At 38.9% G+C, this 16,340-nt stretch overlaps 1 protein-coding gene across 2 annotated transcripts in view; it reads left to right on the top strand.

Moving 5' to 3' along the window:
* LOC131427112 (ATP-binding cassette sub-family C member 4-like) overlaps positions 1–7,962 on the top strand; it is a 33,233-nt gene extending 25,271 nt beyond the window's left edge. For both annotated transcript variants that reach the window (XM_058590036.1, XM_058590037.1), the window contains exons 3-9: positions 3,167–3,334; positions 3,407–5,051; positions 5,105–5,517; positions 5,581–5,763; positions 5,834–6,174; positions 6,242–7,181; positions 7,250–7,962. In XM_058590036.1, coding sequence (XP_058446019.1) covers positions 3,167–3,334; positions 3,407–5,051; positions 5,105–5,517; positions 5,581–5,763; positions 5,834–6,174; positions 6,242–7,181; positions 7,250–7,517 — 3,958 coding nt within the window. In that variant the 3' untranslated portion in view covers positions 7,518–7,962. The remainder of the gene's footprint in view (positions 1–3,166; positions 3,335–3,406; positions 5,052–5,104; positions 5,518–5,580; positions 5,764–5,833; positions 6,175–6,241; positions 7,182–7,249) is intronic.
* The last annotated feature ends 8,378 nt before the right edge of the window (positions 7,963–16,340 follow it).

Here is a 16,340-nt window from a genome sequence, read left to right as displayed (position 1 = left end):
GCTGAACTGAGGCCTATTTTGAGGCAAAGGACAAATCGTACTACAAAAATGGTATCGAAAAGTTGGAAGATCGCTATAATCGCTGTATCGCCTATGATGGCAATTATGTTGAATAATAAAAACGAATTTTGGCAAAAAAATGTGTGTTTCTATTAAACGATACGAACTTTTCAGCCGAACTGTTACTCTATATATGCTGCTTTGATTTGTTGACTTTTTACCAGTCTGCGCTGAGATACAGTGGACACCGCAAATCATGATTTTTAAGAAGCGTTCTCAAAAATACCTCTTCACCGACTTATTTCTCAATATTTTTCCACGAAAAAATTACAAAATGTTGTTCGAATGATACTTTTTATCATGCAAAAAATTCGAACTTATTATAATTATATATAATTATATAAACGCTACTAATGTAAGTGAGATTCAATTCAACAAGGCGTCTAACTGTGTGTACATTATCTTTAAACTTGAAAGCGATGCAATTGCATTCGCTTCGGTTAACAACGAGGTGCACAGCGTTGAATGTGACAACATTAAATACAAAATTCCTGTGCACATGGTGGACAATGCCATACAAGTACGCGTGCATGACCTTCCCCCGCAGACCAGCGATCAGTGCGTTCGGGAAATCATGTCGCAGTTCGGTGAAGTTCTTTCCATCGAAAGAGAAGTATGGCGGAATATTTTCCCCGGCATCCGGAATGGCGTACGAGAGGTACGTATGCAACTACGTAAGGCAATTCCATCTTACATCATTTGTGGTCAAGCTGGGACACATCCGTGTAAAACGCTCATTACCTATGAAAATCAGCTGGTTACATGTCAGTTTTGTGAACAACCTGCGGTACTACGGTAAACCTTGCACTGAAACTGCGAAAAGGACATCTTAAACTAAAGACAAGGTCTACCGTTCAACAACGAAATCTAGTCAGCGCAGTCCTCCTGTTTCACTATCAAACCAACCAGCAACTGCAACCAATGTACAACAAGGCGCATCTACAGCAACTAATTGCAATTTAAAAAAATCGGTTAATTCGGTCACGTAAAGCTTGTACGCAAATAGTCCTGAATCGAAATATCTTTTAAATAAAATAAATAAATTAAATTGTTTTGAATTTGAGAATACTGTCATTTTTCTAATACACATGTCATGTTCGAACGATTATGTTGCCAAAAACGAACCGTGCTAAAAAACGAAACGTCATGAAAAATGGTGATGTACATAGTCTTTTAGGTGCTAAGAAACAATTGCATAACACAGTATTGAAGCTTTATCATCAAGCGGGTAAAACTCCTACTACTGGAATAAGGGAAGATCAAAAATATCTCCGTTAAAAATGGATTTAACAATCTAAAACTTGTTGCATAGCAATCAACGTGCGGAATCGAAGTTTAGAAACACATTTTGCTTTCAAGGTTGTGACAGATATTGTCAAAAAACTGAAAATTTTGACATAAAACTTCGTATAACTAAAAAAATAAACATCCGATCTCAAATCCATCCAATAGCGTTCAGGGTAACGGGGTGACCTTTCATTTGCGACTTGTTTGATCAAAATCGGTCATATCTGAGACCTCGACCTTATTGTTGACAACACACATACAGACACACACATACACACACGGACATTTGCTTAGTTTGTCGAGCTGAATCGATTGGTATATGACACTCGGCCCTCAATTTTTTTTTCTGAAGTTTGTACGAATCCTATACCTATTTTTTATTTATAAATGTTTATAAAAACCTGTTTTAATCCACCTAGTGGTGTAAGTCTTTCTCAAGTACATATAATATTGTGGTATTCTATTCAAAATTTTTCTCTTCGATTTTTGAAAGAAACCAAGAGATTGTTTATGCATAACATACAGAATAAAACAGTGCTTCGATTGCGTAGGTCATCCTTAAGAAAAAGAAGTGGGTTCACTATTATATGCACTTTCGGCACCGGAACCCAAGAACCGGTATAATTAAAGTCGGTTCGTACGGCCACCAACTAACATGACATACAAACTCTACTAGTATGCACTCTAAATGACGATTAAAATGTTTGTTGCATCCGAAAATATGCAGTAAGTTTTGGTAGGCCCATAAGACCCTTCAATTGACTATAAGGTTGGGAATAACGGTTTAGAGTCCAGTTTATAACATTTTTTACGGTTTTTGTTCCGCCGGTTTAAGTGGCGGTGTACAATATTGAACACACTTTACCCTATAACTCCGGAACCGGAAGTCGGATCCGTATGAAATTCAGGAATTCCGTATTAGACCGGAGGACATTTCATTTGAATCTAAGTTTGTGAAAATCGGTTAAACCATCGCTGAGAAAAGTGAGTGAAATCTATTTTGGTAGATATGACCACTATTTCCGGTACTTCAGGAACCGGATACCGGGAACCAGGATAGCCGGAATCGGTTGGTGTAGTTGCCTACTGATAATGACTATCGATTTGTGTAGTTTTGAGACCAGTTTAGAAATTTTTTACGTTTTTTGTTTCGCCGGTTTAAGTGACGGTGTACAATATTGAACACACTTTACCCTATAACTCCGGAACCGGAAGTCGGATCTAGATGAAATTCAGGAATTCCGTATGGGACCACGAGACCTTTCATCTGAATCTGAAGTTTGTCAAAATCTGAATCTAAGTTTGTCAAAATCGGTTCAGCCATCTCCGAGAAAACCTAGTGAGATTATTCGAATATCAAGGTGTAATAAAATATATGAATAATTCCAAAATTAACTATTATTCGCCCTTATTCTGAATAACGACGTATTGATTTTTCGATCGAATGTGGTTCGATTGAATCATAGCTACCTTTGATTTTGCTAGCGTTATGGGGAATACAAATGAAATACGAGCGAAAAACGATACGACGTTATTCAGAATAAGGGCGATTGTCTTTTCAAGTGTTGAGAAAATTTTATTGGTAATCAGATAAAAACTATAATTTTTGAGAATGAATTTTGTGTATGCGGATTTTAAGCGGCACACGTTTTCGCTGCCCATAGAGTGAGAATCGGTAGCAGTTTTGGCATGTAGCCTTTTGCTTTTTATACACCAAAATTCTCAGTAAATTTACGATGTATTAGAACTTTGCACAACAATTATAGTCTGTATGATAAAGCTAGTCACTAATCGTTTAATTTAATTCTTCAATTCGCAGAAAATGGTATGCCCAAACGAACAGCCCTGGCCGACCGAGTCTCATCAAGGCCATCTTCCACACTTTCTGGTGGGAGTACAGCGTCCTGGGGTTCATCGTATTTTTCAACGACATCGTAGTCCGGCTGTCGCAACCTATTTTCCTTGGATTACTACTGCAATATTTTAGGTATGTCGTTAAATGAAAAAAAAGAAAAGACGATGCCATTGTTTACCAAATTCTCCCAACTCCACTCCACAGGAAGGATAGCGATGTGACATACGAAAATGCTTTATATTACGCTGGTGCAATCGTGATTCTGAACATTGTCAGCGCAATCACAATCAACCAGTATATCCTCGGTTGCTTCCAGAATGGCATGAAGGTACGGGTCGCGATGTGTAGCGTGATCTACCGAAAAGCCTTGCGGCTGTCACGTACGGCACTGGGTGACACCGCTCCCGGTAAGGTCGTCAATCTGCTGTCCAACGACGTCAACCGGTTCGATATTGTGTCCGTGTTTCTCCACTCGATGTGGTCGGCTCCGTTGCTGACCATTATTATTGGGGTTCTTTTGTACCTGGAGATTGGCCTGGCCGGCTTGATCGGAATGATTGTGATATTTATCGTGACGCCCATTCAATCCTACACCGGAAAGCTGACTTCGCGGTTCCGCTTCCAGACGGCACTGCGAACGGATGAAAGAATTCGACTGATGGACGAGATTATTACCGGAATACAGGTCATAAAGATGTACGCTTGGGAGAAGCCGTTCGCTAAGATTATCCAGATGGCTCGGAGAATGGAACTAAAAATCATCAGAAAGAGTTCCTACGTTAGAGCTCTCTATATGACGTTTTTACTGTTCACAACCAGGACCGCTTTGTTCTGTACAATGATGGCTATGGCGCTGCTTGGAAACGATATGACGGCCGCCAAAGTGTTTGTGGTGGCAACATATTTCAGCATCCTTGCCAATACCATGTCCGCTATGTTCGTGCGAGGTATTGCGGAAATTGCTGAGGCACTGGTCGCAATGAAAAGACTGCAGCGCTTTTTAGAATATGAAGAAAAAGATCAAATGCTTCAGAATTGGAAACAGAACTACCACGAGGAGTTCGGCCTGAACGGAGACAGTTCGGAAAAAGTAAAATTGATTGAATCGGAAACTCAACTACCCCCGAACGTTGCAATCTCAATGCGAAATGTTACAGCTCTATGGGGTGCAGTGAAACGGCAAAATGGGCCGGTTACGAAGTCTGATGCCAAAAATGGATCTGCATTGAATGGCAAAAAGGCGAATGCGGCAAACCACATTGACGAAGATGACGAATCGTGGAAAACGGCCACACTCTCGAATATCAATGTCGACTTCCGAAAAGGAATACTAATTGGCGTCATCGGACCGGTGGGTGCCGGGAAGTCCTCTTTACTGCAAGCAATTCTGAAAGAGCTTCTGCTGGAATCGGGATCAATCGTTACCAATGGGAAATGTGTTTACGTCAGCCAGGAACCGTGGGTGTTCGCTGGGACGGTTCGGCAGAACATTCTGTTCGGACATCCGATGGAAAAGGAGCGCTACGAGTCGGTGGTGAATGCATGTGCTCTGGTACGAGATTTCGAGCAACTTCCCGATGGAGACAAAACGATCATCGGCGAACGAGGAGCTGCCCTGTCCGGGGGGCAGAAAGCTAGAATCAGTTTAGCCCGTGCAGTTTATCGCCGAGCCGATATATTTCTGATGGATGATCCGCTTAGTGCCGTGGATGCTCACGTCGGTCGGCACTTGTTCGATATCTGTATTGGGCCCCGTGGACGGTTAGGTAAAGTTAAAGCTACTCGAATTCTAGTTACGCATCAAGTGCACTTCCTGAAGGCAGCTGATTGGGTCATCGTGATGAATGAGGTGAGTTGCGTTGACGTTTTTGTCTCATGGTTTATCCCACATGTCTCTTCTAGGGTAAAATAACGATGCAAGGTACTCCACATGATCTATCGCAAAACGGAGTCGACTTTGTTGAGTTGATGGAAAAAATGGAGGAGGAAATAGGCGATGGTGAGAGTTCAGTTATGACTTCGAATAAACGGCGGGGTTCAAGAGCTTCCTCGAAATCGTTTACATCCTCGCTTCATTCCGTCAACGATCTCTCTGATGATGAAGAATCAAAGAATAAAATCAGCGACGAAGAGAAATCAAAATCTCCAAACGTAAATGAAAATATGGAGCTTAGTTCGAAGGGAACGGTTCAAGGATCGGTTCTGATGAATTATATTCGCAGTGGAGCGAATCCTGTGATACTATTTGGACTGTTTACGTTGTTCATAGCTACTCAGGTGGCCGCCAGCGGAGCAGATTTGTGGGTCTCGTTTTGGTAATAAATGCGAGTTGTTGAAGGATGTAGAACAATTTTAACGCAGATTTTTTTTCTTTACAGGACATCTCAAGAGGAACAACGAATATTTCAACGGGACTACGGAACCACAATTGAACGAACTAATTCATCTAGCCCCGAGGATGTTCCTCCCGTTGCAGATGGAGGATCATTGTTAAGTACAGAGGCATGCATGGCAATTCATGGAGCCTTGGTAACGAGTATATTCCTGTTGGCAATCTTCAGGTAAAAATAGAAATCATCCGAACACAAGACTTATTCTAGCATCTAATTCCTGTCCTTCAAAACGTCTCAGATCAATCAGTTTCTACAAGACATCCGTTCGAGCGTCCCAGAATCTACACGACAGTATGTTCAAGGGTTGTGTCTCGACTCCGATGCGATTTTACGATACCAACACGTCTGGGCGTATTCTGAATCGGTTCTCCAAGGACATGGGTTCAGTTGATGAACTGTTACCGAAAGCCATCCTCGATGCGTCGCAAATCATTCTCAGTATGATCGGCACCATTCTGGTGACAGTGATCGTGAATCCTATGCTTCTGGTTCCCTTAGCGTTTCTTGCGGTCATTTTTATCTATCTACGACGGGTCTATTTGAAGACATCCAAAAACATCAAACGATTGGAGGGAATAAGTGAGTCAATCAATCAAACATAACATCGAATTCTAATCGGTAAACTTGTTTCCCTCTCCTTCAACAGCTCGTTCACCGGTATTCTCACACTTAGCTGCCTCGTTGGCCGGCCTGCCAACCATTCGTGCCTTCGAAGCACAGACTGAGCTGATCCGGGAATTCGATGCTCATCAGGATATTCACACTTCCTCGTTCTACATGTTCATCACCAGTTCCACGGCGTTCGGATTCGCCCTGGATTTGCTGTGTTTTGTATTTGTATTTATTGTGGTGTTCAGTTTTCTCTTGCTGGAGACTGGCCTGCTGGGAGATCAAGTTGGGTTGGCCATCACACAGTCGATGGCACTGACCGGTATGATGCAATGGGGCATTCGACAGAGTGCTGAGGTGGCGAATTTCATGATGTCTGTCGAACGGTTACTGGAGTATCGTGACTTGCAACCGGAGAAGCAACCGGAACAGCCGAAAGCGTTGAGTAACAATTGGCCTGAAAAGGGACGAATTCAGTTTAAAAATGTTTCCTATCGATACTTTGAGGGCGCTGACCCGGTATTGAAAAATTTGAACTTTGAAATAAATCCAAAAGAAAAGATCGGAATTGTTGGCCGAACCGGTGCCGGCAAATCGTCTCTGATTGGTGCACTATTTCGGCTGGCACAGATCGAAGGCGACATTCTGATTGACAGTGTCAATACCGCCGATATCACTCTGGAAAATCTACGATCCAAGATCGCAATTATTCCTCAAGACCCGGTGTTGTTTTCTGGAACGCTACGAAGAAATTTAGATCCATTCGAAGATTTCCCGGATGCTGATTTATGGAACGCATTGGAACAAGTCGAACTGAAGGACATTGCCAGCGGTCCCCATGGTCTGCAAATAGCCGTTGCGGCCGGTGGATCTAATTTTAGTGTTGGCCAAAGGCAGCTAATTTGTTTGGCACGTGCCATTCTTCGGAATAACCGGGTGCTGGTGTTAGATGAAGCTACTGCCAACGTGGACCCAAAGTAAACACGAAAATGTTTTCGAACCAAATGATAAATATATACACTAACGAATTGTTTTTACTTTTCAGTACCGATCGACTTATACAGGAAACAATCCGTGCCGAATTCGCAGACTGCACGGTGCTCACCATCGCCCATCGCTTGAATACGATTATGGACTCCGACCGGGTGCTGGTGATGGATGCGGGTGAAGCAATAGAGTTCGGATTACCGCACGATCTACTGCAGATGCCGGTGGGTGTCTTCAAGGAAATGGTCCTGGCGACTGGACCAGCAGAATCCGAAAGACTGGTTCAAATTGCCAAACAGAAATTTGATGAAACGGTGAGAGAGTGAGGATAAAGTGATGCAAGCAGCAACTGCCGTGTTTAGTAGTACAAAAAGTGTCCTTATGAGAGTCTTTTTACGATAGCAAAAAAAACACACCCATTACTACACGTTTTTATCACCGAATTTCAGTGGAATTGTGTATAAATTTTACATTTTTCGATGATCAAAAACTCAATTTCCTTTAAGAATCTATAGTCTTTAAATTGATGCTCAGTTTTGTTTCAACGATAAAAGCAGAGAAAAGTATCGTTTGAAAAACTCGAAATATTCCTGCGTTTGAATTTTACAATCTGCTTAAGAACTATTCTACCAAAATGTCCTAATTTCGAAACATTAACTTTAGTTAGGCACTTAACGCATGTATATTATTCGTTTAAAGACTCTAAATTATTTAGATGTAAAAACTATTTAAATAGTACAATACAATATACACAGTAAAGATAACCGGAAATTACAAAAACAAATCTTTTTTCAATAATCAATTACTTGCACACAGACTCTGTCATCGTGACGGGACAGAAATTCCACTGATTGATTATGTATCACATACATTGCCCCCCAGCATCTCGATTCCATTTTAAACGCTAACTCATCATGATAATAAATTGTCCAGCAGCGTCAACATGAGCCACGCTTCATCTTGTGTGCACACTTAACTACACTTAACTCAATAGCGTACAGTTACCAATTGAGCTAAATTGAATTTGATATTGTGTGAAAACGGCGCTTTGGACTCCAGGGCTACAAAAGGGGGAAAGGGCAGGAAAGGCTTTTGACAATTTGAAATGCTGCCGCAAACAAATTAACAAAGCGTGCGTTTGGTTTTCGCTAGGCTCTCTTTCGTACCTTAATTTAAAAATGCTCAGAGAACTTACTAAATCTACTGCCATCATTTGGTTAGGAAAATAAATATTCAATGCCAATATGAACATGTTTAAATGTTATTTCAGGGGCATTGCTCTAATTCATTTACTTTGCTCAACTACTGTCAACTGTATTAGGTTTTGTACCGTCACTGCTAACCTCAATCGGATGAACACATTTTGACAGTCCAGCAGTACTGTTTGTAAACAGAAATTTTTTGGTTTATCTGTTGACAAATTGAATGAGACCATTTACGGTCCGTATCGCCTAAATAGATATTTGTTCACGATTGGATACGGTTTGTTTGTGAGATTTATTAAATGAAAGTCACTAGTTGCAAAGTGTAAATATGATTGTTTGAGATGTGTTCTTCGATTTTTGTTTAAGCTTGTTTGAAAACAGTACCGCTGAACTGTCAAGGATGAATGCTTGTTCGTTTGTGACGTCATGACAAACCGTATCCAATCGTGAACAAATGTTTCAAAAGAGCTGTGTAGAGCGTACAAGTGAAAATTCCTTTCTTCTAAAAGTAGCTGTTCTTGAGATACTTGGATATTTTATTATAACACCATTTTTTATATTTCCATCAATTGTTTATTTGCCTGCTATATCTACAATTATTACGTGTACATGAATAATTCTTAATTATATTTAAGGTTTTAAGTTTTTGAAAATTGTGTTGTACTACGTGCATCGTCATTCGAATACAGTCTTGTGACGATTGTGGTTTCTGAAATCGGAACTGATGCATCTCGACGTCTCTGTTCTGCCCATTCATATGATTGTTTTGCAGTTGTGATTGGGTGCTCATGTAGTTTAGCCAAGCTTTCACGTCGTGCCATGGTCATGGTCCTTTACCGTGAGATGTTGCATGCACCCAGCATCAATGTTATACATTGATTCAAATTTACAGAGACTTGCAAATTTTTTTCTGTTTTTGTACTGCGAGGCAGCTCCGTCAGACATAAATAAAACCTTAAATGTAATTAAGAATTATTCATGTACATGTAATAATTGTAGATATAGCAAGCAAATAAACAATTGATGGAAATATAAAAATGGTGTTATAGTTAAATATCCAAGTATCTCAAGAACAGCTACTTTTAAAAGAAAGTATATCATGAACGAATTTATTGCCTTTAACCTGTAGAATTAAATTCTACTGTTTAAATGATTATCTTTCAACGAGAACTTGAAATTTCGAATATATCTGTAAATTGTTTGAGCTGTAACTTCTTCATTTTTCAAAAGTCACGGATGAGTTAGCCATCAATCTGTAGGTTTTAATAAGAGATTTAAAATAAAAATTATCAAAAAAAATCAAAGCCTGATTTTTTTTTAATTTGATTTTTTTGGTTCATTTTGAAATTATTGAGAAAAAAATCAAATTTTTTTTCAGTGTATATTTTTTTTAGAGAGCCCTTTGATTCCCTACAATTTCTTCCTGGACGCCACTTTTGTACGATGAACGGTTTCCGAATTACAACGAGACCCGTAAACTGTTTTAGCTGTAACTTCTTCATTTTTCAAAAGGCATGGTTTGCCATACTGAAGCCATGTGAAAAGTTTCATCCAAATGGGAGAAGGTCGATTCTGATTTGTCACTTTTTCGTCTACTCATTCCTGGAATTGTTCCAGTGGAAAAAAAACCTAGGAAACCCGCAAAGAAATCGGGAACCATGGAAAAAAGAAAACAAACACGAGTGCTTCTTATGTAAAAAAAATCCAAGAAATTCAATGGAATGGTTTTTAATTATCGCACGAATCGCCATCCTGCTCGTTTTACCCCAAATGCCCAGCAGATCTAGGGTTTTCTGTAGTATTTGTTCTGTAACTTGAAAAGCAATCGAGTGCGGTCTACTGAAATAGCTTGATTTGATGTAAAAAAGTTTGTAGAACCGAATGGAAGAACCTACACTGGCCGCACGAAACGTTTTGATGACTATTTTACCGAGATTTAAGGACAACTTACAATAAGATATCTTGAAATGGAGAAATGGAGTAAAATAGTCACCAGAACGTTTCGTGCGGCCAGTGTAGGTTCTTCCATTTGGTTCTACAGCATTTTTTTCTATAAAATAACCTGGATTTAGTAAACTTCCAATGAGTTTTACCATGATTTAAGACCGATTTACAATAAAATACCATAAAATGAAGGAAATGAGGTAAAATAATCACCAGAACGATTCGTGCGACCAGTGTAGGTTCTTCCATTCGATTCTCCAGACTTTTTTTTACATAATATAAGATAGTTTTCGTATGCTTTCAACGTGGTTCGCTTGAGACTTAAGGGTGATTTAGATGAAAATTTCACATATTGGAGGAATTGGGGTAAAATAGCCACCAAAACGTTTCGTGCGGCCAGTATAAGTTCTGGCATTCGATTCTACAGACTTTTTTCGATAAGATAATCTAGATTTAGTAAGCTTCCAATAAGTTACACCGAGATTTAAGGACGTTTTACAATAAGAAATCATGAAATAGAGAAATGGGGTAAAATAGTCACCAGAACGTTTCGTGTTTTGTACAGATATACCGTGAATTGTTCTAACCCATGATCAATAAAATACATAAAATACATATTCCTATTCCGTATGCAGCATAATCCGCACATACAACAGAATCCCATAGTAACAGACTGCTGAATACAAAATCTACAAATTTTGCAACCTGGTGTTGAGAGACATTACTTGCTTGTAATTAGCTGGAATTAGACGAAAGCGCAAACGAATTGCTATTTTTATCTAAAAATAATACAAAACATTCAAAACCGTTTCCTACATTTTCACTCAACCCAAGAATATATTATCAATTTCGGTATAAGCAAAGTCTTGGCATTACATTCCTTTTGTGGAATTTGGCCTTTCTGTTTCAACAGACTTCGCAGCCGATTCTTAGTGTACAGAATCATTGCATGGCTAGTAATATGGATCCTACTGACACTAAGAATCCTTCCAGGTAGGGGCTCGAACATACGACAACTGGCTTGTAAGACCAGCGTCCTATGCATTGAACCGCCAACACGGGATTTCAATCAATTTCGGTACTTTTCCCAAATAACTATACTTTTTCGCTTAAATACACCCTTGACAACATATTCGTGTTGCTCAAAAATTTGAAATATTTAAATTGTCAAAATATTGTATTGTCTTGTCTGTTGATTTTTCGTATAATCAGTAAGCTAGTAAACTTAGATCACCTAACAATTACAGAATATATCTACAATTTCAGTTGTAATAGCATGTTCGGCTATTCCGTGTAGGGTTGTAGTTAGAAATCGCACCGGAAAACCATAAATCACAAAAATTAAATATTAAAATAGTAGTTTCTCGCATTGGGTGTTTCGTGGAAAAAACACGTGTTTTCTCTGATAACGACCAATAAACCATCTGTCAACATTCATTATAAAGAGGATGCCGGATAAAGTGGAAGTCTCTCATAAAAAAAAACAAATTTCTGTTTTTTTTTTTATTTTGCATGGTGTTCAAATTATTACTCAAACAGTCATCGTTCGCCAAAAAATCCTCTTTAAAGCTGAAGTTGATCGATGGGTTTTCGGTCGTGATCAGAAAAAGGCACAAATTTCTCAATTCAACTAACACGACATCAAATCAAATCGTTAAAGAAAATTCTTGGACTCGATTGCTGTCAATTGTCTCAGAAGCTGAAACGGAAAACCCTGAAGGATTAAACAGTCTGAATTAGTCTAGCTCTGTATTTCTCAGCTAATTTCATTGGTGACGGTGACCGATGAACCCTTTCTTGCTGAAATTATTTTATGCTCTGGTATTATGTTTCCATACCGATCATTTGTTTACTTGTTCTCTTGTTTATTTGTTCCAGGGGCGGCAAGTTCGATGATAAATATGGGGGGGAGGGGGGGGGGGGGTGGGGCACAAAAAATTATTACTACAAATCATTAAACTTTTCAATATATAAAGCATTTTTATAAAGGAAGAGGTTAGAGCAAATAAAAAGCAACCGAGTAAAAATCACAAACATTTTCCCTACTATTCCAGTAATAACCAATATTCGAAAGTGGTACAGTATAGCACATTTCACATTATAGTAAATTCGTTCAAAATTTTTAGTAACTTAGTTAAGAAATGTAAAGGATTTCGGAGACGAACTACGGGGATAACAGAAAAAAGTTTTATATCATAAGATATTCCTAGCAAATTTTCTAATAATTATTCCAGTTGCCAAAATATTGCCCCCCCCCCCCTCAAATAAAAAAGTGCGTTGCCCCCCATAGTTGCCGCGTCTGATTTGTTCACTTGATCACTGGTTCCCTTGTTCTTACTTTATGTAACAACTTTTCACGGAAATGGCTGAATCGATTTTCACACACTTAGATTCAAATAAAAAGTATTGCAGTTGGATGCAAACTTCCTGAATTTCGTTTGGATCTGACTTCCGGTTCCGTAGCTATGGAGTAAAATGCAAACAAAAAGAAAATATGTGTACTAACTTTTCTCGGAGATGGCTGAACCGATTTTCACAAAATTATACTCAAATGAAAGGTGTTGTAGTCTCATAGAAAACTCCTGAATTTTATCGGGATCCGACTTCTGGTTCCGGAATTACAGGATGTTTATAGTAAAAATTCCGATTCCAAATTACTTACTCATTTTTTAAAGAGATGGCGTTGCCGATTTTTATTAACTACAATTCAAATTGATGGTCTTATGATTCCAAAACAAAACTTCTAAATTTCATCTAGATCCGACTGCCGGGTCCGGATTTACAGGATACAGAGTGTCGAACATTTCAAGCAGCAAGGATGCAAAACACGGAAAAATTGGGTTGCTGGGGACTCAAACCAGTTCCCATGGAAAGGCCTTGTCAGTTGACGGCCAAACGTATCCATTTCGGCCATACCAGTCCCATAGGCTTTCGGTTCCGGAAGTACCGGTAATAGTAATCGCAAACTCTAAAATGGAACGAATTAACTTTTCTCAGCGACGGCTTGTCTGATTTTTACAAACTTAGGTGAAATGAAATCAAATAAAAGGTATTATGATTCCATACATAACTCCTGAAATAATTTTACCAGAAACATCGAATCATATTTGCATCGAAATTGCATGCTTCGCGTAGGTTTTATGTAACTGATTTAAAAATAATACCCTGTTTAGCTTGAATTTCATATACAAAAAAAATCTGTTTTATTCCACCTAGTGGTGTAATGATGCCTCTCTCATATCAATCATACTATCATATATAGTACTGCGGTATTCTTTAAAATAGTTTTCTTCGATTCTTGAAAGAATAACCGAAATCGGTTTTTGACCGCCTACTGATAAAAACTATCAATTGGAGAAGATTTGAGGTCGATTTAGAATATTTTCACGGTTTTTCGTTCTTTTCAGTGATGGTATGAAATTTTTAACACACTTTACCCTATATTTCCGGATCCGGACGTCGAATTCAGATGAAATTGAGAGATTTCCGTATGGGACCTCAGGACCTTTCATTTGAATCTAATGACTATCGATTTGTGTGGTTTTGAGACCAGTCGGATCCGGATAAAATTATGGAATCCCGTATGGGACTGTGAGACCTTTCATTTGAATCTAAGTTTGTGGAAATCGGTCAAACCATCGCTGAGAAAAGTGAGTGAGATTCATTTTGGTATATGTGACCACTATTTCCTCGGTTTGTTTAGTTGCCTACTGACAATGACTATTGATTTGTGTAGTTTTGAGACCAATTTAGAAATTTTTTTACGTTTTTTGTTTCGCCAGTTTAATTGACGGTGTACAATATTGAACATACTTAACCCACACGCACTCACACACACACACACACACACACACACACACACACACACACACACACACACACACACACACACACACACACACACACACACACACACACACACATTGCTCAGCTCGATGAACTGAGTCGAATGGTATATGATACAATTGTTAACAAGTTGGTTTTTCAAGTGATTGCATAACCTTTCTATATGAGAAAGGCAAAAATAAAAGTGCAGAATTCTGTTGGGTTCATTTATTTTCGAATAATTGGTTTAATCGAAATGGAGCATGGTAAGTCAAACAATAAGCAATGAAACAGAAACTTGGTATCTATTATCAATATTCTGAAATAATTTTTTCATTGAATTTATCTTTAGTAGGTATTGAAAATGGAATAAGTTCATTAAAACTAGCCAGTAAACTCTTCTATCATGCATGTTTTATTAATTAATAGCCAAACAAACTACCCATGACCGAACCGGTCGAATTTTGATTGAAATAATTGCCTTATTAGGGTAACAGAGATATTTTTACCACTTCATATATTTTGGCCCACCCAAAAAACTTTATGGATTTAACCGATGTTAAGTAACCCATGTCGCATCAATTTGAAGCTAATCACATTAAATTACCTTTTGCGGGAGGGGTTTTCGAAGATATTACAACATTTGGTTCAGTTCCATGTAGTTCATGTTGCCCTTTCACTTCGACGGATTTTTTTGGCTATAGGAAACCGCTCTAATGAGTCGAGTCAGAATAAATTATCTAGAGCCTAGTTCTTCTCTATTGGGTAAAGTTCTGGAGAGTTTGGAGGATTGGCTGTTTTTGGTACGAATTTGGCCTCCGGTACGGTATACAATTCCAGGACAGATTGCCAAATCACACCAAAACATTATCTTACACATGTCTATTAATAATTAATGCAGGTAGAAACGAAGCTTTTAGATTTTCGACCACGACTATATATGACCTGCCAAATCAAATACTTATTCGGAAATTTGGAGACCGTCTTTGTCTGGAAATGCTCGGTAATGGCGTTATTTTGAATGATAAACCAGACGGCAGCTGTTTGTACTCTTCGAGCACGCATGTTCCATCGTCCATTATGGTACACGAAAAAACGGTACATTTCGGTAGTTTTAGTTTCGCGGACCGAGAGATTCAAATTTTGCTACCGTTCGTACAAAATGCATTAGCGCATTTCCACTTCATTCGACAAACAAGAATGTAAACATGTTGGACCACGAAATGAAGTGGAGAGTTGTCATTTAGGTGAAGCATTTCGTCGATCCGTAAATAATTCATAATATAGACTGAAAGAAGTGTCCGAAAATTATCATTGATAGGCTTTACTTACGTATTATCGAATCATATGCGTTGAATATGTCAAGTACATCACAATCAGTTCGCTTTCACATCTCATCCAAGTCAGTCGATAAAACAAAACCGCTTACGTTGGGGACAGAAGAAACCAAGTACAGTATTTTGTAGTGAACAATAGACCTCGAAAATGAGTGAACCAAACGAACAAAAGCTACCGCCGACACGAAAGAATACAATTGTTGTTGACTTCAGGCAGTGCAAAATTTGACTTTCGATACGAGAACTTGAAGGTTTGCTTAAGGAGCAAATGCATCTCAATGTGCACTAATAATGTGCACTATGTGGAGCATGAAAATATCAAGTACAACATTCCAGTATATATGGAAGATAGTGCTATAGAAGTGCGTGTGCATGATCTTTCCTCAAGCGTCATCGATCCTTATATTCGTAAAACTATGTCCCATTACGGAGAGATTCTCTCTATCGAAAAAGAAAAGTGGAAGAAATTTTTCCCCGGTATTCTAAATGGCGTACGTTTGTTACGTATGCGCTTGAGGAGGCCTATACCTTTTTATGTAACATTCGGTCAGGATACAAGAATCCCGTGCAAATCACTTGTTACCTATGACAATCTGTTAGCCACATGTCAATATTGGCAAAAAGCTGTTCACTACGGTAAGCCATGTGATAAACTGGACAAGGAGACAACCACACCAAAGGACAACGGTGCTTCCTTCACACCAACCCTAAGCAACCCCAGTACACCTGTAACAGTCACCAACAACAGTGAAGCATCTCCTTCAACGAAACCATCCAACGTATCCCCTATAGAACAAAGTACACCAGCTGCAGTTAACAACTTACCAATCAATCAACC

Source organism: Malaya genurostris, chromosome 2 (assembly GCF_030247185.1).
Source record: "Malaya genurostris strain Urasoe2022 chromosome 2, Malgen_1.1, whole genome shotgun sequence".
Taxonomy (NCBI): Eukaryota; Metazoa; Arthropoda; class Insecta; order Diptera; family Culicidae; genus Malaya; species Malaya genurostris.
Note: the sequence above shows the minus strand (reverse complement) of the source record. Positions and strands in the feature narration are given on the sequence as shown.